A 25450-nucleotide genomic window follows, 5' to 3' on the forward strand; every position below is an offset into this window, starting at 1 on the left:
CAACCAATCCCATCATCTGGCAGCACGTTTCTCATTTTTGCTTCAGTTGATGAGTGAATTATTCCTGCCTGCATGCAGTAATTCTTTAAAAAGGATTTGTGTGTCTGCTTGTGATGTGGCTGACGGAGTGTCAAAGCTGGCAGAGAGGCCTGGAGGGCACTGCCAGCCTGTCACATTGTTGTTGTACCTGTCTGAGGCACACACACACACACTCATCATTGACCTCTGTGTGTTGGCTCTCTATTGACAGTTTTCTCAATAGACTAACACAAAATGAGAGGGTCTCATTATGTTTCCACACTGATAACAGAGGCATTACAACGCTTTTGATGAAAAGCGTTCCATGATATTGTGATAGTTACCGAAAAAGACGAGCAGACACATGCTGATGGCTAGGATGGAGCTCGGGCTGAGCGCGGCAAGACGGAGAGATTTGACCTGGCCGATCTCACACCACTGGCCCCTGAAGCCCTCTGGACAGCGGCACTGGTAGTTCTTGGTGGAATGAGCCAAGCAGGTGCCACCGTTACGACATGTGGTGGGGCCGCAGGGGGACGGGGCGCAATGCAAAAGACCTGTGACCTCATCCACCACCGTAACCTGATTGGCTGGACACCTGGAGTGAGAGAGCAGACGTTGAGACACAGGATGAAGCTTTTGACAGTATGACAGTGGGAAACTGTGTGGGAGAGAGTGTTCACCTGCACTCGTGTTTCCTCCACAGGTCGACGCAGTACAGCGGACTCAGGCAGGGTTTGGCACTGCAGGCGTCAGAGTGGCAGCCGGGCACGACTCCTCGGCACTCCAGCACAGTACTGAACTCTGTGCCCTGACCATCCAGTGGCAGAGAGTGACCATTCAATCTTACATCCCGCATACAGCCTGTATGGTTAAAAAACATGGTGAAAAATGCTATAGAACTTTTGGATTTTTTATTTGTTACTGTGACTTTTATTTGCAATTTATTACGTGCTCTTGGACTTTATAATGACTGTAATTTTGATCATCTGGTTTATTTTGGAATAATGCAAAAATGTACAGTAACTTACTAAATAAATAAATGGACATTTAAAATATGATAAATGCTTGTTAAAAATATATTAAAACATTTTATATTACTGTTAAAAAATGTGAGTCAATAAGAAATTTTTATGTTTATAAAAGGTCTTTTATGCTCAGCAAGGTTGCATTTATTTCAGCAAATTTACAGTAAAACAGTAATATTTTGAACTATTATTCAAAATAACTTTTCCATTTTAATATATTTTAAAATATAATTTATTCCTGTGATGACAAAGCTGAATTGTCAGCAGCCATTACTCTTTTATAACTTTATCATCGATATTGAAAACAGTTGCATCAATTCATATTTTTGTGGAAACCGAGATTATTTCAGGATTTTTGGAAGAAAAACTTCAGAAGAATATTAAGCTTTAATCTTCAAAAGCGTGAATAATAAAAACACAAATTCACTCTTATCAGGAGTTCAACAAAGCAGAACAGACAAACTCACTGATTTGAATTACAGCTGTGAGGAAGAAAGGGAAGAGAAATCCCACCTTGAAAGTCTCCCTGTGTGTTTTGAGTGGCGCTGTTTCCCAGAAACACACTGTAGGGGTGAACTACTATTTCCTTCTTCTGACCCAGGACCCCCGTGACCTCTCGTGAGCCCCCGCCCTGCTCCAGTCGCAGGGTGAAGATGTTGTCATTGCGGTGAAGGCTGACGAAAACCCACTGGCCGAGGTTCACACGATGACCTGTTAGCTTCAGAGAGTGAGCGCCGTCCCCAAGATTAGCACGGACAGTGAGGTACCCATCTACTATCTGAGAGACAAGAAGATGGCACAGCATTACAACTTTAAAACAGTTTCAGATGTATTTGGACACTTAAATTTGAATGCTACTGAATTAGATGTTATTGCATTCATGTGTTTTACTCACTGCCATGATAATGAACTCATTGGCATCACGTGAGGCCATGCTAAGCAGGCTGCCCATGGAGGAGCGGGTTCTCAGCAGGAAGTGAGCTTGGGTTTTGCGAGGACTTCCTCCACCTCTTAGTTGGTACCTCAGCACACTGTCTTTCTCAAACGACCACTCAGGAAGGCCTTTGTCGCACTTGTGTCCACTATATCCAGGATGGCAATCACAACTGAAGGAGCCCCATTCCCCCAGACATTTCCCATGGACCCCACAGGAGGGTCCTCCAGCGGTCAGACACACACCATCTGTTAGGGCACATCCCGGGGTGCTGTTCTCACTCTCTGCTGCGCTGCCGAGGTCGTACACCTGACAGAAAACAGACACACACACACAGAAAGGCCTGAGTCAGCACAATCCTGAACATCATTGATCCGTATCGACTCGCTGTCAGAAAGTGGCTCAGGTAAACCTCTGTTCCGCCCAAACAAAAGATAGAAGATTGGAACATTCAGCGTGAAAGATGTCTAACACTGACAGATTCATTCACGAAATGTGAGTATAATGAATTTTTGCATTCATATGTAAAGATACAGTAGTCCATATGAGACAATTTTAGTGGTTTTATGAATTTTCAGCAGAATTAATTTTGTTTATGTTTTATGAATGAGGCCTATTGTCAATAAACTAGAAAGCATAATCTTCTCTGGTCACACTTTATTTTAAAGTCCAATTCTGGAAATTAACAAACCATTAACTACGTATTTTTAGGTAATGATTTCAGCTAAATGCTTAAAGGAAAATGCAAACATTGCATAACGAGATGTTACGACTCAATTTGACATTGGATACACTTTACAGTATTATCAGTATTTCCCATTATCAGTGAAGTACATACTTTTAGTGCATAGTACAAGTATTTAAGAATAGTCTTATTTGACTTGTTTTGTTAAGTTATATTTTGCTTCCGCCAAGACTTTCTGACATTCAAAAATCTATAGAATAGACAGAATAGACTTAAAAAGTATTTTTAGCACCTAGATGAATAAACATATTTACACAGGTTTTACCTGACTGTCCATCACCAGGTTCCTCATGCATCCCACAAATCCTTTGTAATGGGGGTGTGACCTACGGAGTGAGTGTGTCTCTTTAACCCCACCCAGCTGGAGAGGCTGGTAGACATCCAAAAACCTGAAGAGAAATAAACATATGTAGCATTTAGTTTACATCACAGCCAGGAACCATGATTTACTACTTGCTATTTCTAGTCAAAAGCAGGAGGTATTCTAAAGTGCATTTTATTGGACAAACATTTGTATATGCCTGAGTGAAAAATAATTTAACAGTATTTTGGTCTAGAAAAGACACTAAAATATAGATGGGCTAAAGGTATGAAAATCCACAAAACGTTTTTATTTTTATTTCATGGGGTCTTTAATAAACTTGGAATTGAATAAAATTGGGGATCCTGGACCAGCATGCAAATGGTCTAGTGGATCTTTTCAGCAGGGTATTCTCTTAATACAAAAATCATATTTTACCTTTCACTGCCTGGCGTCTCTCCTGAGGCCTTGCACACCGACTGATCATTCTCAAAAATTTCAGCTCCCAAGCCTTCCACCTCATTCACCATTGCACCAGAGCAGTGGTCCAGAATCATCTGCACAGTCTACACAAAAACACACACACAATGATTTAACTTCAAGGCAAAGTATTACACCATCTGAGAGTGCGAGAGGTCACATTTCATAATGGAATATTTTAGACCCAAATCCCAGAGGGCGATAAAGCTCACAATCTGCTTTACCCAGTGTGAACCTCAAAGCTATGTGATGATCTGGACTATCTGACCGCTTCATGTTTCAATGAAATTGAGGTGAGGTTGAGAACATTATAAAATCAAAAAAAATTCCCCTGAGAATGGCAAATGTCCAGTGTCTCATCCTGGTCATGCCTTTCATTTCAATCTATGCTTGTACCTTGCCATCGCTGATGATGTCCAGGTGATGCCAGCGGCGGTCCGTGACAGTGGCTCTCGTGGGCAGCTGCAGTGTTAGGGTCCCTGAACCGTGATTCACACTCAGCACAGGAACTCCATTTTTCAGCTCTAATGAAAGAAACAGAATCATGGAATTTAATTAGAAGACACACAATATTAATGAGTGCCAAGAGTACCATTCAAAAATTTGGGGTTGGTAAAATATTCTAATGTTTTTAAAAGAAGTCTCTTATGCTTACCAAGGCTGCATTTATTTGATAAAGATACATTAGAAAGAGTAATTTTGTTAAATATTACAATTAATATGTTTTAATATGTAATTTATTCCTATAATGGCAAAGCTGAATTCTCAGTAGCCTCTCAGTCTTCAGTGTCACATGATCCGTCAGAAATAATTCTAATTTACAGATTAGGTGCTCAAAAAACATCCTGCCGTTCTGCTGAGAGGTTTGCGATTGTAGCTCCGCTTTCTGATGAATTTTACCATCACTCTCTGCTTTTAAAGTGATCAAATATAACTTAATTCCCTCCATATTTGTGATATTACTGTATCTATCTAACTAATCTGACTAATTTGATCGTTCGCTTTTAATCTAAAACCGCGAGTGGATTATTGCTTGTGTACCTGGATTATCTCTCTGCCTTGCCCTATTGGATATTGTTCGCCGATCGTCGACCCACGCTTGCCCTAGGATCTCTCTTGTGTCTGGCCCGTGCCATATCTGTTTGCTTGTGTATTGACTATGTTTATAAATAAAGGTTTGCACATGGATCCGCACGTCTCACGTCTTGTTCGCCCCGTTACACTATGGACTCTCTATTTTCGAGCACTTTAGATGCATTTGCTCCATTACGCTTAAGAAATATCAAAGAAAACAGTCTGACTCCGTGGTATCATGAGCACACTCGCACCCTAAAGAGAGCAGCCCAGAAAACGGAGCACAGCTGGAGGAAAACAAAACTAGAGGTATTTCGTATAGCTTGGCGGGAGAGTACCCTATCCTACAGAAAAGCATTAAAAACTGCTAGATATGATTACTTTTTGTTTCTTCTAGAAGAAAACAAACATAAACCCCAGTATTTGTTCAATACAGTCACTAAATTAATGAAAAATAAAGCATCAACAGGTGCTGGCATTCCCCAAGAGCACAGAAGTAATGACTTTATGAACTAATTTACTTCCAAGATCGATACTATCAGAGATAAAATTGTAATCATGCAGCAGTCAGCTACAGTATCGCATCAGATAGTGCACTATAGATTCCCTGAGGAACAATTCCACTCATTCTCTACTATAGGAGAGGAAGAATTGTATAAACTTGTTAAATCATCTAAACCAACAACATGTATGTTAGACCCTATTCCATCTAAACTACTAAAAGAGCTGCTTCCAGAAGTCATAGATCCTCTTTTGGCTAGTATTAGTTCATCATTGTCATTAGGATATGTCCCCAAAACCCTCAAATTGGCTGTAATTAAGCCTCTAATTAAAAACCACAACTTGACCCCAAAGATCTAGTTAATTACAGACCGATCTCAAATCTCCCTTTTCTGTCAAAGATACTAGAAAAGGTAGTATCCTCACAATTATAGTCCTCCTTAGAGAAAAATGGTATCTGTGAGGAATTACAGTCAAGATTTAGACCGTATCATAGTACTGAGACTGCTCTCATTAGAGTCACAAATGACCTGCTTCTATCATCTGATCGTGGTTGTATCTCTTTATTAGTGCTACTGGATCTTAGCGCTGCATTTGACACTATTGACCACAACATTCTTTTGAATAGACTAGAACACTTTGTTGGCATTAGTGGAAGTACCTTAGCATGGTTCAAATCGTACTTATCTGACCACCATCAATTCGTAGTAGTGAATGAAGAGGTATCATATCGATCACAAGTGCAGTACGGAGTACCTCAAGGCTCAGTACTAGGGCCGTTACTTTTCACGCTTTACATGTTACCCTTGGGAGATATTATCAGGAGACATGGTGTTAGCTTTCACTGTTATGCTGATGATACTCAGCTCTATATTTCTTTGCGGCCCGGTGAAACACATCAAATTGAGAAACTAACGGAATGCATAGTCGATACATAAAACTGGATGACGAGCACCTTCTTATTGCTAATTTCTGAAAAAACAGAGGTGATAATTATCAGACCTAAAAACCCCACATGTAATAACCTAGAACACTATCTAACACTTGACGCTTCATTTGAAAGCCATGTTTCTAGCATCTGTAAAACTGCGTTTTTCCATCTCAAAAACATATCTAAATTGCAACCTATGCTCTCAACGTCAAATGCAGAAATGCTAATTCATGCGTTTATGACCTCAAGGTTAGACTATTGTAATGCTTTATTGGGTGGTTATTCTGCACGCTTGATCAACAAACTACAGCTGGTCCAAAATGCAGCAGCTAGAGTTCTTACTAGAACCAGGAAGTATGACCATATTAGGCCGCTTCTGTCAACACTGCACTAGCTCCCTATCAAACATTGTATAGATATAATAACCCATAACACACGATGTACTCGTTTCTTTCTTATTCTGTTTCTCAGTCCATGTCCGGATCAGATGGTGGATCGGCGCCGGAAGATGATGTCTCCCTGATCGTCGGCAGAGGCCGGGACACCTGGATGAGCCCCAGGAACATATCCCCAGTGAAGACCTCGAATTAAATACAATAAAACTAAAAAGAAAAGAAAATAACAAAAAATATAATAAAATACCTAACTACATAATACTATTATTGTTAGAAATTGCAACAATATAAAATAGAAATAAATACATTTATACATTTAAAATTTTAATTAAAACAATAAGTAAACAATAAATAAACAATTATCTCCTGTCCAGAGGAGAACTGGCCCCCCAACTGAGCCTGGTTTCTCCCAAGGTTTTTTTCTCCATTCTGTCACAGAGGGAGTTTTGGTTCCTTGCAGCTGTCGCCTCTGGCTTGCTCAGTTGGGGAAATTTAATTTCTAGTGATCATCGTCAATTTGATTTCGCAGATACTATTTAAACTAAACTGAGCTAGACAATGACATCTCTGAATTCAATAATGAAATGCCTTAACTGAAAATTGAGCGTTTAATCTTATTTTTATACATTACTGACACTCTATCCTCCAATTTGATACTGTTAAGTGCTTTGACACAATCTGTATTGTTAAAAGCGCTATATAAATAAAGAGATAAAAAAAAAAAAAAAAAGTTGAATTATTAACAATGCTGGAAACATTTGTGCTGGATAATGTTTTTGTGGAAACTGTGAATTAACGAAGTCTTTTACATGAAGACATAACGCTTGAAGTCTTTTGTAACTTGTCTTGTTTGTGCTACGAACACGAATAACACCTCAAAATCAGACTGGACAATCTGGACAATTTTTGTCCGGAGGATGATAAAATGGCAAAACAATCAGAGATTTGAGCCCCAGGCTATTTGGTGCCACATGTACACTTCACCTTTAACAAGTTCTCAAACTCATCATAGGAAAGCATATGACACCGCTACCGCAAACACATGTGACATGAAAGTCTAATGCTCCTTTATGCCCCCTAAGATTGGTTTTGACCCCAGCAGTAAAAAATGCTTATTCGTAATCAATTTGTGGTCAGTTTGAAATTGCTGTCACTGCAGTGGAGGGTTTTGGCCCCAGTTCAATAAAAACATGTACTAAACTGATGATGTAAGCTTATGCAAGGCCACGGGAGGGTCAATTCCTGAAATCATACGACCAGTTGCACAATAGAGTAGTGGACAGGTGGCACAGAATCTGAATATGTGACCTTCACCGGTGACTTGGGGTCAAGATCAATGCTGACCCAAAGCCCATTCACACCACTGCTGACCACACACATTTACAAACATCTATAATTAATGGCTCACTTTAGATTGTGTTTTTTTGCCATTAATTGATTTTAGTAACACAATTAATTGGTAGAGGAAATTAATGTCATGCAGTGTAAGAAGAGAAACTTAAATTATGATGGCACTATGACAGAAGTTTTCTCCATTATTGAGATTTGTTTTTAAAGGCTTTGTTCAGGTTAAACAAAGCCCCCCCAGCTTAACAGTAAATGTTTACATATGTGGTATCAGTCCAAACAGAAATGTACTAAAACTAAAAAGTAATCTAAAAATAAATATGACTTGAAATAAAAATAAATCTATTTATAAATATAAATAAATAAATGATAAAAATGACGAAAGCAAAGAATAAGATTACTAAAACTATGCACTCTGCAAATAAACTGTGAAATACGACAATTATGCATACAATACATACCCAGTGCAATGAAGTCCTCTTTTTCTCCGGGCTGAGGTGTTCCCATTGGGCCATTATAGAACAGCAGGCTATTGCCTGCTTCTGTGATGAACTCCAGAGAGATGTGGCTCTGGAAGCAAGGCCTTATGGGAGGGAACCAAGCATAACCATTCCCAAGGAAACTGTGCTTGGTTTGCTGGCATTCTGGTCCATCAAACATAGGGGGACATTTACACCTGCAACAGAGCGGTAGATCAGCCATTGCTTCCCCAAAAGTGAAAATGCATTATATGTCTAAACAACGTTTATTCTATCATACAGAAAAACAAGCAATTATTAACAAGCCTTGAGTGCTAGAACGCTAGTCTGTTTTACCTGTAGCCTAGTTCACTATCCACACAGGTGCCTCCGTTCAGGCAAGGATTGTGTGAGTATGAAGAGCAGTGCAGGTGAACGCCCTCTCGAGCGAGGCAGCCACACTGAGTGCTCGCTTTGGCAGAGACAGACACCAAAGAGACATTCCCGTTGTTCAGTGTTTTAGGGGTTTCACTGAATGTCACCTTGTTAGAGCAGCCACCTGTTTGACCACAGGATGCATAGGCGCACTCATCCACCCCGACCTGTAGAATGGTCACACCCAGAGCAGACTCCAACTGAAAGAGAACAACAAAAAAAATGTTTTCTTCTTCACAAAAGCAAAACTGCACAACATATTGAAAAAGTTGGCCACCCAGCATTACTACAACTAGATAGCAAATAAAATAAAATAAAATGAAAACATAAAATACAAAACACATTCAAGTAAATGTTATCTTTTAATTTAAAATTTTTCATTGACTTAATTACTTAATTACTTACTTAATTATTGTTTTTCCCACCATTTAACCTGTTGTATTTCCTTTATTTTACCAGTCAATATTCACTAATTATAAATAAAATAACCTTGGTCATTCTACTAAATAAAATGAAATGAAATGAAATGAAATGAAATGAAATAAAATAAAATAAAATAAAATGAAATACTGTTATATGGAAAAAAACAGCTTGGAAATATTGGAAACTTAGTAAAGGAAATAAGTAAAGCATAAGTTGATGACTACATTTTCATTTATATTGAACTATTTCTTTAGCATAATTTTTTTATCCAAATACATTATTATCCAAAACAATTTACAAGAGGAACAATAGAACACAAGTGATCATTTGTTAGTATGAGTGTGTTTGTTGAGTTTGTTCTGAGAGTGTGTTTGTTCTGGACTCAAGGGCAGTCCATCACATCCCAGCGGCTCTAAAAATGTCAGAGCAGCTTCCTGTGTAGTGCATCAACATCATCTCGGTGAAAGCATTAGCACCATGCTGGGCTGTGAAGAGCGCCCACTCTACACCTGATTTATAGACTGGTGGATGCTGCACAGAGAGCAATGTGTTCTTTCTATCCATCCCTCCCTCACTCCCTTTCAGAAATCCTACTCGCCTCCCCAGCCCAAAGCAACAGCCCACCATCTCATACCTTACATGGAAATGAAATATTTATTGACCCGTTGCAAAGTGTGTCTCTGAGTGCAGGTGTGAGAGGCATGTAAATGTAAAGGGCTTCATAGACTCCATGTCTGTGCCTATGTGAGAAACACAGGTGATGTGGATTGGTGTGAAAGTGTGAGTTTTTGTGCACTTGTCTTTGTCACCTTAGCTTTGTGCATTGCCACGTAGCCGTGGAGTTTCTCGGGCTTGTAGTATGGCGAGCCATGGGCGGCAAACCACACGCTGAGGTGATTCTGAGCTGGCTGGCTGCCACTAGCCAGGCTGAAGACGTCAACGTTCTCCATATCAGTCTGGAAGAGGTCGGACAAGAGGTGGCGCAGACGCATGTAACGGCTCTCCTCATTCGTTGATGCTTGGAAAAACTCATTTGCAGTCAGGTCTGTGCATAACAAACACACATACAAATAACTTGATATCAATGTAAAACTCAAGCATATTTATTAATATGGTCACATCTGTTTCTTAAATTTTTTAAACAACTTAAAATGTTCCTTATTCCAAAATGTAGTTGTTTTTTTTAGTCATAGTCATATCTCTCTAACCCTATTTTGCAGAACTTTTTTCATGCTGTCCCTTCTATGCTAAGACTTCTATGCAAATGTGAAATGAGTAAGTGCACTTACTCTCAGGCTGCGGATTGCATTATGCTCATTCATCAATATCAGCCTGCATTACATGTGACAGATTTACAAAATCTGCATTAAAAATGTGATGCACAAAGTTTTAAGGTCAAACAAAATGATTGGAATAAATATCAGCAATTTTTTCCAATGGGATACAGGGATGCAAATGCTATGCATTTCTAATATCAGATATTCAATGATTTAAGAATTGTTTTCTTTCAATTAGCACAGTTTTTGTTTTGCTATTTTTGGGGGGAACTGACTGCTTGTATGCTTCATTGATCTGAGGTAATACACCTCGGTTTTTGAGTGAATAAAAAAAAAAATTTTGTGGAAAGTGTTTGAAATGTTTACTTAAAAACAGAGGTACATAAGCTCAGATCAATTAGGCCTATGACCAACCAGTTACAAAAATAAATACAAAACTTGACTAACTGAAATAAAACAAGTTGATAAAATTACTGATTCCCCCATTTGGTAATAATATCGCTTTTTTTTTGCCGTGCTGCCCACAAGGCTATTGACGCCGACATAAGCCATTTATTTTCGACCGAGAACAAAACTTATTTTTAAAAAAGTACAAAAATTAATTGATGCATTTTTGGGAAAAAGAAAATCCTCTCACACAATGGTTAAATATAACACTAATGTGTTATGCTTAAGTTTAAGAATGAATAGATTAATAAATCAAAACAATAATGAGCTTTTCTATATTAAGATTTTAGTTTTTTTGAAAGAAAATGTCACTCACTGGCCAGTCTGATGGACGCAGCATTCCTCAGCGCCTCCTCCTCCAGCTCCATCACCGTGACCTCGGCTGATGAGGTGACATCAGGCCAGCTCTTATCTGCCACCCTCACCTGCAGGCTGTAGAATCCAGCTGGTGTTTCCTCTCGGATGCTCAGCTGACCGGTGTTTTGGTTCAGGCTGAACTGCCTGTGTGGGTTCATGTTCAATGGGGCAAAAGGATGAGAATTAATGCATGGCTCAAGATTCAACTTGTGTATTTATGATCATCTCAGTTTACCACCTTTAAATATTTATAACAATAAGGATTAAAAAGGAAATTCATCATTTACTCATATAGCAAACTAAGATGTTTAGGAGAATGTGTGGAATAGTTTTTGGAATATAGTGTACAAGGCATTTGGATGGAAGCCTTTTATAATACTTTCATGTTGCTTTTTGTTTTTGAGTTCAACAGCATCTGTACTCCTTCACTTTTTATTCTTAGACAAAGAGCAATGTCAACATTCTGTCTACCATCTCGGTGTTTGATGGCAGAAAGAAAATCATATGGGTTTGGACCAGCATGAGGGTGACAAAATTATGTCAGAATTTCCATTTTTGGGTGAACTATCACTTTAAACTTAGACAAACAGTAACTGGAGATTCATTCCAAGGTTCATTCCTGGATCATCACACATGAGAGAGCAGCATTGATGCTGTAAGATGACTCAAGCTATATTATTAATGGCAGTGTGTATATCAGTGAAAGCACTTATGTCAACTCCTGTCTCCGTCTCCAGATGTGATGACCAGGACAGGGACACTTCTGCTATTCTGGATAAGATATTCCAGGAACAGCTGGGCTGCACCAATCTCTCTTTCACTCTCTCTCTTTTGTATGGATACACTCCTTCTCTGTCTAGTTGTCACAGTTGTATTATCTCTCTGCATTTTTAAGTGTCGTCTTGTGCACATTTCTATTGCTTTTAAGTATAAACTATCACTAAATTGTTTTAGATTTATGCGTAAAAATAGAAAATTACACTACACTACACAACATTTGGGGTCATTATGTTTTTTAAAAAGGAATTCATTAGCAAGGATGCATTCAATTAATCAGCTGTCACAGTAAAGACTTTTTGTTATACATAAAAATCTATTTCAAATAAATGCTGTTCTTTTGAACTTTTCCACAAAAACACTGAGAAGCACAAATGCCTCCCTGACTGTATCCACTATCCTAAATTTGCATTTTCTCACATAAACTAACGCACATAGTAATGCAAGAGTTGATTCTTGACAGCTTGGAGGAAGGGTTTGTGGTCATTTTTTGGAATTTTTTGCACAAGCTGAAAAAATTATTGGAAAATAAGACTCGCAATGTAATTGGCTGTTGCTCATGTCTCTATTGGAACCAGATTTCAAAATTTATTGTAGCATCTGTGATTACAGACTAGTGTGAGTGACGAGCTTCTGGCATGTAGCATGAGCTAAAAGGACAAGGACACAAAATGAAAATGACACGTCTATTAAAGCAACACTGGTTTATGGCTCTTAATATGGTGTTTGCTATGAAGTTATGTTTGGCCCTGTAACTTCAAACATTGTGCAGCAAGGTCGCTAAACTCACAGTAGTCACACTGCTCAAATTCAATTCAATCATGTTCATATAAAAGGAATAGAGTTCCACCTCGATGGTAACCTTCAGCTCCGGTGCCAAATTAGGTACTTAACTGTCAAGTAAGCAAATGAAAAACTGCTTGGATCAAAGCTACGCTCTCGGTGCCAAGAGATGTGTCACACTAGCTAGCATCAAACTGCTAATGTATTAATGTGTTAATTATCCAAATTAATGAGAGCAGATCCTCCACAACACACCGTCGGGCACAACTTTGGATGGAACTTGAAATAGACTGTGATTGAATTCAAGACTAAACTGATTGAGTTGGCATTGCTTGCTGGAGTGTTAGCATAATCGCTTTGCTTAAAGATGCCATCGCTGGCATGAGCCACAGAGTCTGGTTTGGACAAAGACCATCACTTAGATGCAGCTCATTAGAGAGAACCTCTAGCCAACGTAATCGTTCTTATCAGTTACTAGGAGAGAACCCATGTATCACTTCAGAGTGAACTTTGAAATGAAAAAGGCGAGTGACAGGCAAGATGTCAGTTAGCTAATATGCTGTGCTCCGCACGCTCTCATCCTTTATCTTTCTCTCACTTTTGTTCTTTTTTTCTTCTCTTGTAAGTGCCACTTGACACAGTAGAGTTTGAATCAAACTTCAATAGAAGATCAAAGCACCTGGGGGGTTTGCCTTCGAACTTGTAAACCTTCTCGCTCCAATCATCAAGGTCAGGGGATTGAACCTGTCCAAGCACCGTCGTGGGGAGTGTACCTGGGGAAAATACATAATGAGGTTAGAAAAAGCTACCTCCATCCAGGCTGTGCGATACCTGGAGCGATGTGCGTGTGTGGGTGGGCGGAGGAGACATATCTTTAAAAAGATAAGCAAAAAGCAGAGCATTTCATTGGCACATATGGACCCACTTAAACAGCACAGTGTGTGTGTGTGTGTGTGTGGGGGGGGCAATGCTATTAGCATGCAGCATTGCCATTTATCCAAAAGGCAAAACGAAATGCTGTAATCCTGTTAGTCATGAAATCAACATCCTTTAAAATGGCTCCTGTTTATGTGCCTCTTAAACCTGGGATTTAAGTAAATTGTTAGCATCATGCCATGTTTGAGCTACATGACGAATTTTTATTAGAAGGCTAATGCATTTCCATCAGAGAAAAGAGAAAAATGCTAAAAATATATCAAGTAATACTATATTTCTTTCCTAAAATGTGATATATTAAGCAGGCTCAAAAAAAAGTTTTTCTTACACATTTACCATGAAATATATTTAAGTACCTTAAAGTACTTCCATAGGACTTTGGAAGTGAAGCATGGCACTGCCATGATATTCTGGACATGTAGCAATGGCAAAACCATCGGTTTTTACACATTTACCATGGCAGTACCATGGTATATTTTGAAGCACTTTTGAGTACCAAGCAAATATCATGCTAAATTAAAATGCCAACACTTGCATTTGCACAATGGTTGTATCATGGTATATATCAAAGTACCATAAGGGATGTAAATAACATCCTGCTGGATTTTAGTACCATAGTAGTAAGATTATGACATTTATTTGGAACATACCCTGTAAGTTGTACACTATGAACTCGTTGTGTCCAGGTGCATGGGGATGGTCATTTTTATCTCCAATTATGACGGTGAGTGTACTGGTGGAGCTCATTGGTGGAAAGCCGCTGTCAATCATCAGGATGGGGAGAAGATACTGCTTCTGCTGTTCCCGGTCAAAGCTGCGGAGAGCGGTTATCATGGCACTGCCGTTCCGCAGATCAGTCAAGTTGAAATCAGTAACGTCAGAGGTCAACATCAGCAGACGGATGGAAAAAGGTCCTCCATTGGATGATGTGTCTCTGTCAATAACATGTAACAGAATGGATGTGTCGTTCATGTGAACGACCTGTGGTGCAATAGTGTTCTCCCACAGAATGGGCCGATATGGAGCCTCAAACTCTGGTCCATTGTCATTGACATCTTTTACGGTCACTAGCACAATGGCAGAGCCAGTCAGAGCAGGGCTGCCCATGTCTGTGGCCAGGATCATAAGCCTATGTTGAGACACCTTCTCCCTGTCCAGAGAGTCAGCTACTACCACCCAACCGCTCTTATCCACCAGGAACTGCTGAAAGGGGTCGGATTCTGGGGCGATGCTGTATGTGAACCTCCCGTTTTGACCAGAGTCCAGATCCATGGCTGTCACCTGTGCCACGATGGTGCCTATTGGAACGTCTTCGAACATGGATCCCGCTTCGTAGAACTGCGGGAAGAAGACTGGAGCGTGGTCATTGGAGTCTTCCACCTGAATGATGCAGTAGGCCAGGCTAAAGAAGTCAGCATCCTCCACTTTGACTGTCAAGTTGAATGTGCGCTCATGTGGCTTTTCAAAGTCAATCTTCTTCTTTAGCCTCACTATGCCACGACGGTTCACCTTGTCGGTCTCGATGAAGAATTTGCGGTCTTCATCTCCACCAATGATGCTAAATGTCATGACCGAATTTTCACCTTCATCACCATCGGTGGCAGCCACTACCACTACCTCGCTGTTGATGTCCAAGTTTTCTGGCATTGAGGCCATGTAGATCCTCTGGGTGAACACTGGAGGATGGTCATTGACGTCAGAAACTACGATGGTGGCTGTTCCTGTGCCTGAAAGTCCTCCTCCATCACGAGCTTCTACCACAACGAGGTATCGATCCACCACTTCCCTGTCCAAAGAGCGAAGAACAGTATAGATTGTGCCGGTGGCTGGGTTGATGGAGAAGAGGTTAAGATTGATCTCATTGCGCGCATTCTGCACAATTCTATAGGTAAGGATAGCATTCTTCCCAGCTTTTGGATCATCTAAATCGGTGGCCCGCATCTCCATTATGGAAGTGTCCGCTGGGGAGTTCTCAGGCACGTGACCCAAAAAGCAGTTGTCCGTTGCACACAGGAAAACAGGTGCGTTGTCATTGATATCCTGCACTTCGACTAGAACATCAGCAAACCCGGTAAGACCTGCTCCATTCTCATCAGTGGCAAGTACCAGGAATTGCCAGGCTGAGCGAACCTCACGATCTAAACGACGTTGGGCGAAGATCCTACCATTCATCTCATCTATGGTGAATTCGCTACCAGCTCCCTGCCCATGTAGAGAATACCGCACTGCACGCTGGTCCGCCTCCTGATCTGGATCAGTGGCTGAGACCTGTGTGAAGAACAGATGGGGAAAAACAGGCATGCATATTAGAATTCAACACACTTGTCACAGAACATATGAGGCAATTAAAAGTTAATAGTCAAAGCAAAGGAATGCCGAGAGTTCTCCCCGCCTCTTTTCTGGTAAGTTTACACAAAGCCTTTGAAGTCTATTTTTTACACTGACAGCACAATAGACAGCAATATTGAGACACGCTAGCAGAGAATAACAACCGTGGCAGGGTGTGTCAAAATATTATACATATGTAAAAAGGTCGATATTCCTCTCTGCAACATTATTGCCTTTTTCATTCAACTACATGTGTCTGTTTGAGTATTTTAACCCCTCACCTCTAGTACAAGGACAGGAAGCTCTGTAAGTTCCTCCATGACGTTAGCATGGTACTCAGTCTGAGTGAAAAGGGGTGCCTCATCATTCTGGTTGATGACATTAATGACAACCATTGTCTGGTTCTCCCATTTTCCATCCGACGCGACCAGCCGTAACTCGTAGCGCTGCACCTGCTCATAGTCTAGCCGCTGGGCAATGAAGATCGTACCAACCTCTGGCTCCACATCGAACGTGCCCATGGTGTTCCCGGAGGTAATCTGGTACCGCAGTTTGGCATTGGCACCTGTTTGGGGGGTTTGGGAAGCGTTAACATTTTAGGAAGTGTTAAGCTTGGCTGAGCTGGATAAAAAGAGAATGTCAGTATTAATCTGTGCTCATTTGATGAGGATTACATAAAGGACAAGAAAGCTCTAATGCACACAGGCATGATATGATTGTGCTTAAATACTGAAATCCACATACATATACACATACAAATTGTTTTGTACATATTTTACAATTTTTTAGTTTACACTTTTCCTTAGTCAATGCGTTATTAAACAAATTCTATTTGATTTCATTATAAAAATGATACTCCAAATGTTTCATAACCTATCTCTGCTGACATATGAAATCCCAAATATCTGAATACACTGTATGTACTGATACTGTATATTAAATCTCCCCAGCTTGACCCCAAATGGCTTTATCCACCCATGGTACACTGCTGGACTGAAAGGCTCTAGTTTCGCGCCAGCTCTGTTTACCAGTCCGGATCAGATTCTTTGAGGCAAACACCATCTGGGCGTGATATGTGAGAAGTTCATTAGAACGTGTCATACTCATCCTGGCTATGGCCATCACGGTTGTGAAGTGTGATGTGCTGTGACACTTGCTGAGGGGAGCTCCAGTGATTTTGCCAAAAGCAAGCTTCCTTAATGACTAGCCGGGCCATTTGGCGAACTTCCCCACAGCGCCACCACAGGCCAACCAGGTTAAGCCCAACTATGTGATCTGTAGAATGGTCATTGGTGATGAAAGACAGTTGAAAGTCCAGGAGACCAGTGCTCATTCGGCTGTTGAAGAAAGTTTGGCGTGTTTTACATATTCCATCTTTGAAATCAGTCTGGAGTTTAATGAACAGCTCAGAGAGGGCACAGCTAATCAGCTTTAGGAAACACTTAACAGGACCATAAAATTCCTTCTCTCCTGCAAATCAGCTCCTAATTATTCCTATTCCCCATTTTCATCCCCAGCGTAATAAGAAATATTGCATTTTAATGGAAATCTCATTCATTGTGCCTTTTAAAGCAGGAAGGGGACAGAGGGACATCAAGCTTCGATTTACATTCTCCTTCATGACAGTTGTGAGGTATTAGCTGTCGCTTGGCTTCGGACCGTCCATCCAGCCGTGGCAGGTCACGTCACCCTTCTCACCTCCACGGCAGCGCAGGCGTCTCATCATTAATGAGCTATCAGACACCTGCACGTCTCCATCCCGCTGCCCCTGTCTCCTTCGCTTCAGTCTGCTTGTTGACACGGCTCCACGCCACACATAATTTGTCATGCATATGTAACAGGTGAAGCCGCGTCACCGTGAGAGACATTGCGCTCCCGCCTGTTTGTTTATGTTGACAGATGAGCCGAAGTCGCCATGCCCTGATGGAAATCAGAGCGAGATCAGGTGGAGGAATCGTGCCACCGAGATGAGTGGAGGTGACAGCCTGGAATATTCTACAGGCAGAGGATGAGAGATGAGGGGGTGGGCAGACAGGCAGGCTGCCACGCTACATTGGACGGATAGGTGATTTGTCCAAGCCTGTCGCACTCAGATTAACAGGAGCGACTCAATGGCTGTCGGAGGAAAGAGCGATGGACCAAATGTTCCAATAGGACAAAATGAACTGTAGAAGTCGCTCCAGAATATGCAAATTTAACTGACCACTGAGAGTTTGCTTGACTAATTCATAGCCGCTCATGCATTCACACGGTTTCAGCCGCTAAGGCGAAGTTTTCAGGCAGTGTTGAGATTGTCTGAAGGATACGGAGCTCTCTAAAGACATAAATAAAACATTTACTAAACAGCCAAGTTTAATTTCAGAGGTCAAACAATGCATAGCATTAAGGTAAAGTACGCTGTCAGCAATGCTTGTACACATGCTAATTTTGGCATCTTACATTACAGGGACAAAATATAAATAAAAATACAGGCTGTCTTGTGTAAAATGGTGTAATGGTGATAGTTACATCATTGCAAAGTCTGTGCGCTATTGAAATAAACATGAACTCCCTGCAGTTTCAGCTTGCCCTTGAGGGATTCAGCATACTTTGGTAACAATACCACAAGTATGCTGCTGTGCGGTGCGGATAGGACAACAAAAATGGCATGTTGTCCCTATTTCTGCCTCTTGGTGCTATTTTAAAGAGAATAGGGTTTGTCAGAAAATTTAATTCTGTCAACATTTACTCGACCATTACAAAAAGTTATGTGATATAAAAGTTAACCGAAATAATATATGTTTTAAAATGACAAAAGCATACAACAAAATTACTACAAATTTAACAAAAAAAAAACTACTATCTATACTTTTTTTTTTTTAAACTACAGAAGCCTGAACAAACTTGCATCGAACATAGTGCATCAATATCAAATAAGATTAAGTACTACAGAGCATTTAAAGCAACATTTAGATTTTGGATATTCTTCATGACTTTTCCTCAAGTCATGGAATAAAGAACCTTTTATGGCATTAATGTGGTGCCATACGGAAAAGAGCACTCATTATAAACCAATAGTAGTATTCACATTTTTGGGTTAACTATTTCTTTAGAAAACGTTTTTTTGTTTGACTGACAGACAATAGATGAATGAATCTGTGCAGCTTGTTTAATACACTTGTTATTTTCTTTCTCATTTAATCTCTGGTTATGCCACCTGGTAAAGCCTCTCGAGAGTTTTGTCAAAAATCTACCATTACACACTTCTTTTATCATTTCAGTATATTTTTCAAAAGTGTAGAGTTGCCTATTCCGTTCCATTTAAAAATCTCAATGGTTATTTGCCTGGTGCCTCAGATGTCACGCATCTCATGTAAATTTCTATGCAAAATCTTTCACACAAGGCTTTACTTCCATCATTAAAAAAGCCTGCTACTTATTTAATTCTTTTTCTTGAAGAAAACAAAGAAAAACAAATCAAAGAGACAAACATCAAATGGGGTACTGAAATTGTTACACCCACATTCACCACAGAGATTTGCTAACATTTATTTTTGCAACCCCTCCTCCTCCATCTCTGTCAAATATATCAGTGGGCTGTCAGATAGAAATCACTGCACAAACAAACCAAACTAAAACAACAAAAACCACAAACTAAAGACAAGTGACAGGACCACCCGAATAAGATATTTGATACACCTACACGCAACGGAAAAAAAATTACCTTCATCTTCATCGTTAGCTGTAACGGTAATGACCACAAAGCCTACTTCTTTGTCTTCCTCCACGCTGATCTCATATACTGGCTGAGAGAAGGCTGGAGCATTGTCATTAACATCTGTGACAAAAACCCTCACGTAGGCTGTGTCTAAAGGGCAGAAGAGGTGTGCATTACTTCCAGATCACATCAGTGCACATAGTCTCTCAAGAGAAAAGCCGTTCTTTATGGATAATTAATTTATAATTCAAACCAAGATGGGACAACAGAACAAAAACAAAGTCATTGGCATTCATTGTATGATGAAATGTAATTATCATCGAAGCTCAAGTGAAATGTAAATATGTGTGTACATGTATATATTTGCAAAACCTTTCAAAAGTTCGGAGTTGGCAAGATTTTTAAAAATGTTTTTGAAAGAAGTTCTTTATGCTCACCAGGCTGCATTTGATCAAAAATACAGTAAAAACAGTGATATTGTGAAATATTTTAAAATAACTGTGTTCTATTTTACTACATTTAAAATAAATGTAATTTATTCCTGTGATGGCAAAGTGTAAGTATAAGCAATTATTATTCCAGTGTCACATGATCCTTTGTAATATGCGTTGGTTCTCAAAAATCATTTATCAATAGTTATCAATTTTGAAAACTATTTAATGTTTTTGTGGAAACATTGATGCAGTTTTTTCAGGAATGCCTGATGAATATCAAGTTCAAAAGAACAGCAGTGATTTGAAACAAACATTTTTGTATCAGACTCATTTGATCAATGCGTCCTTGCTGAATACATTTTTTAAAACATCTTTCCAAGAACACAGACTTCATAGAAAATTTTAATGGGAAATTATTATTTGTGAAAACTTGTAGCAATGATTTATTCTATAAATTGTATTAAACATCCTAATTACTGTTTAATATTAAAACTGCGGCCTTATTATATTATACGCAGCCTATATTACACAGAAATCCCTGGGATGGCATTAGTTCTTCATTAGGCGTGACTCATTGAAGTCTTAATGAATGGCGTTCATCCTGGAGGCTGGTGTGCCCTGCTGTAATCGGTTGAGGGGGAAACAGAGTAACTGAGGGGTTAAGAAGACATGCTTGATGGATCACACCTGTGTTGGGTTGGCCCTGCTGACCGGGTCGGGCTGACTCTGAGCTGTCCTGAGACTGGACCTCGATTAAGTAGGAGCCTTTTTGCTCACGGTCGAAGGTGGCCCGGGTGTGGATGATGCCTGTGTAGGAATTAATGCTGAAGAACTGCGAGTCGCCACTTTGATCCTTCAGAATGATGTAGTTAATCTAGATAGTAAAGAGTGCCAAACAAGATTAAAAAAGAACTTTGCATCAAGTATTCTAAGAATCATTGCCAGGTAGTTTGAGAGTTTTAAGGCCAATTCACACTGCACCAACACATGCAGACCAACGGCGATAGTCACCAGATAACAGTACGTCACTTCTCAGAGATTTCAAGACCAGACAAATGCAGAATCAATAAAAAAAAAATGAAAACAAATGCCGACCAACACCAACAGTTGCCAACAGGGGTAAAACACTGATCTGACAAAACCCAACGATATGTGTTGCCATTTCTTTGCATCTATTGGTGCAGTGTGAATTGGCCTTTAGAGAGAACCAGGAGGGAACATTATCAGAAGAGTCTCACCATTCCATGGAGGCCAGAGTCCAGGTCAGTTGCTGAGGCCTGAGCAACTGATGTGCCAATTTCCGCACCCTCTGGGACTGTCGCCTCATACGTGGATGACATGAAAAATGGAACATTGTCATTCACATCTGGAAAAAAAAAAAAGAGTGAGAGCAATCTGTTACAAATGAAACACCATGGAAATCTTCCAATGGATTCATTTGGACACGTTAGATAAGTGGAAAACTTTATTTTATAGTACACTTATAAAAATAAAAGGTTCTTTAAAAAAGGTTTAATAAAGGTTCTTTAAGAACCTTGAACATCCATGGAACCTTTCAAATTCAGAAAAGGTTCTTTATAGTCGATTTTTTAAATGTTCTTCAAAATGGTTAATGGTTTTAGGAACTATTGAAATGTTCTTTTGGGAAACAAAAATGATTTTTCAACGGTATCACTGCAAAAACCACCTTTGGAACCTTTATTTACAAGAGTGTAAATACAGTGGCCCCAAAAGGTATTTGAAGTTTAACTGCATTAGATACACAATTAGGTAACTGCAATCAAAAGATTCTAGACATTTTGCACTTTTCTGAATATTTCACTATTTCTGACTGCCATAAAGTACCAGTATATCGACTACTGTAAAAGCATTTAAAAACATTTAAAACATTTAACTTGAAAAATTTGCTTTTCCAGTATTTCTATAAAATATACTCCACTTGGTTTGATATTTTATATCTAATTCATTGGCATTTTTAAGTGTGACTTAAAAGTCACTTTTGGGGTCATTTGTTGGTCTTTTCGTTAATTTTATTTTACGGCTTCGTTCATCATGATCACGTTTGGTTTGTGGTTAACTGTGCATAAATTAGGCAAGAATATGTGCAGGTTTTAATGTTTGGATTCACTTAATGCAGGTTTATTGTCTGGATTCTCTTTATTAGATTACAGCCCCTCTAAACTAGTTTTTTTTCCGTGGGCTTTTTGTCTCCTTTTTCCTCTTAATTAATGCTGATGTGGTCTCAAGTGTTGTGTGTCGGTGCCAAAGCTCTTCATGGTTCCTATTACACACACACACCGTCACTCTACGCCCCCCAAAATCCGCCTGTCATGCACTCATCAGCGCTCTGGATTTCCACATACACTAAATGACAGCAGAGAACACTTTTGTGTACAAATGCACAGCACAGGCTAAATGAGCTATGAAGAAAGGGAAAAAAAACATTAGCGTCAGCAGCTCAAACACAATCAGTGGATCAGATCAGACACTACTGTGCTTCTGAGAAACCGCGCTGGTATGAAATGCTGATTGCTAAACTACCGCAAATGTGTTTACCTCTCTGAGGGCACACAGGCAGCGTGGAACCGGTTGTCAAGGCATATTTGTAGTGCACTAGTGAGAGGTGTCAACATGGACTATTATCATTGTGTCAGATTTATGCATTTTTGTTCTCTTTCTTTCTCTTTGTCTTACACTAAGTATAAAGTAGTTACCATGATTTCTAAACATGGTACCATATATTGATAATGTTACAAAAAATGTATATTCTAGAAAATGCTGTTCTTTTGAACTTTCTATTCATCAAAGAATACTAAAAGTACATCTATTGTTAAAATGTACAACAAATAAATGTTATATATAGAAAATTAACCCAAATGGGTGGAAATCAAATTTACGTTTACATATAATTCTGATGTAATTTTACAGAAGATTAGGGTATCTCTCACCTGTGATGTTGACATAGACAGTGGTGAAGGAAGCTAGTGGTACAGCCGCCACATTCTGTACACGCACTCGGAGCGTAAAGTAACGCGTCGTCTCATAGTCTAGATTCTCTGCCACCAAGATAGAGGCAGAACCGTCCCTCCGGTTAGGCTTGATGTAGAAGCGCACAGGCATGTTGGTCTCGGGAACCTGACCTTCCTCCAGGTTGTAAGTCACCCTGGGGTCACCAAGAGGGGACGTCGCCTTGATGGTCTGATGGGAGGGGGGAAATTAACTTTAGGTTGGTGGTATAAAATTAAATATGGCCTACATGGTGAAATATCATGTGGTATAATATTTTTTCATTATGAAACATATACTTAGAGTGAGAAGTAAACACCTTCTCCAAAAGCTCAAACAGGATCATTAGCATTATTTGTGAGAAGGCATTTGAAATCAGCAGAACCGTCGGTCAAGCGCCTGCTGACTGCAGCGTGTGAATACATTAGGCACGGTTCATCTATAATCCATCCAATTGCTTATCGAACTGATATTGACAGTTATGGAGTAACTTTCTGCAGAAGTAGTTTTCAGACTTCTGTCTCACAGAGCTGCATTATACTAACAAAACAAAGATACTTAAGGAGTAAGAAATAGATTTTATAACCATAATTAGTATATTACTTACAATTTAATCAGAGCAGTATTTCTCTGGGTCAAAATAAATGAATGTGATAATATATTTCAGATCCTAATATACTATAATACTGCAAAATAACAGTGATTAAACCAGCGATGAACATAAGCGTTTATGTTTTACTATAAAAAAGATATAAAACTTAACTACTACTTGGCTATCAACCTGAATAAATGGACATTTTTTTTTATTGTTCTCATACCTTGGGTAGAAGTGCAATGCCAAAACCTAAAAGCCAAAGTCATTGTTTATTCGGTGTTCAGCCAAAAACATGTGCATAGTACTTGAATACAAAACATGCGATTTTGGCTTGGAAAATCCAGTATTACAGCTGGAACTTGTCTCTGATGACTATTCAAATGTCTTTTAGCTGGCTAAAACCCTTTTAACCCAAAACACCATCAACCAAATGACACTATAAAACAAACAAAACATTCCAGAAACAATACAGCTAACGGCACAGCGAAGCCAACAGTCAAAAGTCAAAGAGAAAGTCCTAAACCATGTATGGTCATCCAGAGTAATGAATGCCTGGTGTACAGCACAGGTTATAAAACTTAGACGACAGAGAAAAGGGGTGAAAAGGTAGAGCAAAATAAAGGTGTGTTGAGAGAGAGAGAGATGGAGAAATGACGAGTTGTAGGGAGAGAACATGGGTCCAGTCAGCCATTAAATCAACCCTGGCCATGGTTTTGAGAGCATCCGCCCACTGCAACACAGAAAACAAGCATCTTAAAAGCTCTGTGGCTTTTGCTTCCTGCTTTTAAGGGTCGGTTTTGCCCTCCAGCATGTGTTCCCCAACAGAAATGACCTATTCAGTGAACTTATTTGCCACAGTCACTTTGACAGAGCTCCTCTAACTTTCTTGACCTACGTTACTCTGACCGTCTCAATACTGATGTGGATCTCAGATCTAACAATTTAAGTTTTTAAATTTTTTTTACACTTCATGAATATTTTCAAGGGCTCCAGCATTCTATGACAAAATACAATTGTAATATACTGTATGTTTAAAATAATACATTCATTTGAATGAATTTGGATAAAAAAAATTCCTACCCAAGATATCATTCATGTAATTAGTATATAAATTTAAATGTGAGGGTTTAAATGTGCATGAAATAATGTCACAAAATAAAAAATGAATACAAAGAAAAGTTCTATAAATACTTTATTTTATTTTGTTTGATAAAACAACAACAAATTTTCTTATGCTTTCGAAATTAATAGATTAAAAAAGTGTAAAATGGCATTCATACAAAGAACTTGTGAGGCCTGAAACAGTCACTTACACCCTCTCAACACACCTCAAAACGGCATATTTTGAGATCAAATATCTCTCAGAAGTTACCTAGGCTTGTGCTCCTGTCCACTGGGACATCTTGCCTTCACTTCATAACCTTAATTTCAACTAATTCATCATGTAGTTGACATTTTTATCCAAAGTGATGTACAGTGCAGTTTCTACAGGGACAATCCATCTGGAGTAACCCAAGGTTAAGTGTTTTGATCAAGAGTACAATGATGATATTTCACAGATCAACCGTTGTGGGATTTGAACCTACAGCCTTTCATTTACCAGCCCACCACGCCATTCTTTTGGTTAATCACCCGTGGGGTTAAACTATTCATACTACCGAAAGTTCCCCTATTCAACTAAACAGAAATTTGGTCAACTTTCAAATCGCAACCTGTCTAATCTTCCCTCCAAGAGTTTATTAG

At 39.4% G+C, this 25450-nt stretch overlaps 1 protein-coding gene across 1 annotated transcript in view; it reads right to left on the bottom strand.

Moving 5' to 3' along the window:
• LOC306878570 (neural-cadherin-like) overlaps positions 1-25450 on the bottom strand; it is a gene marked incomplete at its 5' end in the record, with an annotated part of 129391 nt that overhangs the window by 2999 nt on the left and 100942 nt on the right. The window contains 18 exons of the mRNA XM_079430997.1: positions 363-616; positions 702-882; positions 1560-1824; positions 1942-2289; positions 2991-3114; positions 3465-3592; positions 3903-4030; positions 8216-8430; positions 8570-8847; positions 9880-10115; positions 11111-11295; positions 13391-13484; positions 14298-15915; positions 16257-16540; positions 19679-19822; positions 20794-20980; positions 21345-21472; positions 23055-23304. Of these exons, the coding sequence (XP_079287123.1) occupies positions 363-616; positions 702-882; positions 1560-1824; positions 1942-2289; positions 2991-3114; positions 3465-3592; positions 3903-4030; positions 8216-8430; positions 8570-8847; positions 9880-10115; positions 11111-11295; positions 13391-13484; positions 14298-15915; positions 16257-16540; positions 19679-19822; positions 20794-20980; positions 21345-21472; positions 23055-23304 (5047 nt within the window). The remainder of the gene's footprint in view (positions 1-362; positions 617-701; positions 883-1559; positions 1825-1941; positions 2290-2990; positions 3115-3464; positions 3593-3902; positions 4031-8215; positions 8431-8569; positions 8848-9879; positions 10116-11110; positions 11296-13390; positions 13485-14297; positions 15916-16256; positions 16541-19678; positions 19823-20793; positions 20981-21344; positions 21473-23054; positions 23305-25450) is intronic.

This window comes from Barbus barbus (assembly GCF_936440315.1).
Source record: "Barbus barbus genome assembly, chromosome: 12".
Classification (NCBI taxonomy): domain Eukaryota; kingdom Metazoa; phylum Chordata; class Actinopteri; order Cypriniformes; family Cyprinidae; genus Barbus; species Barbus barbus.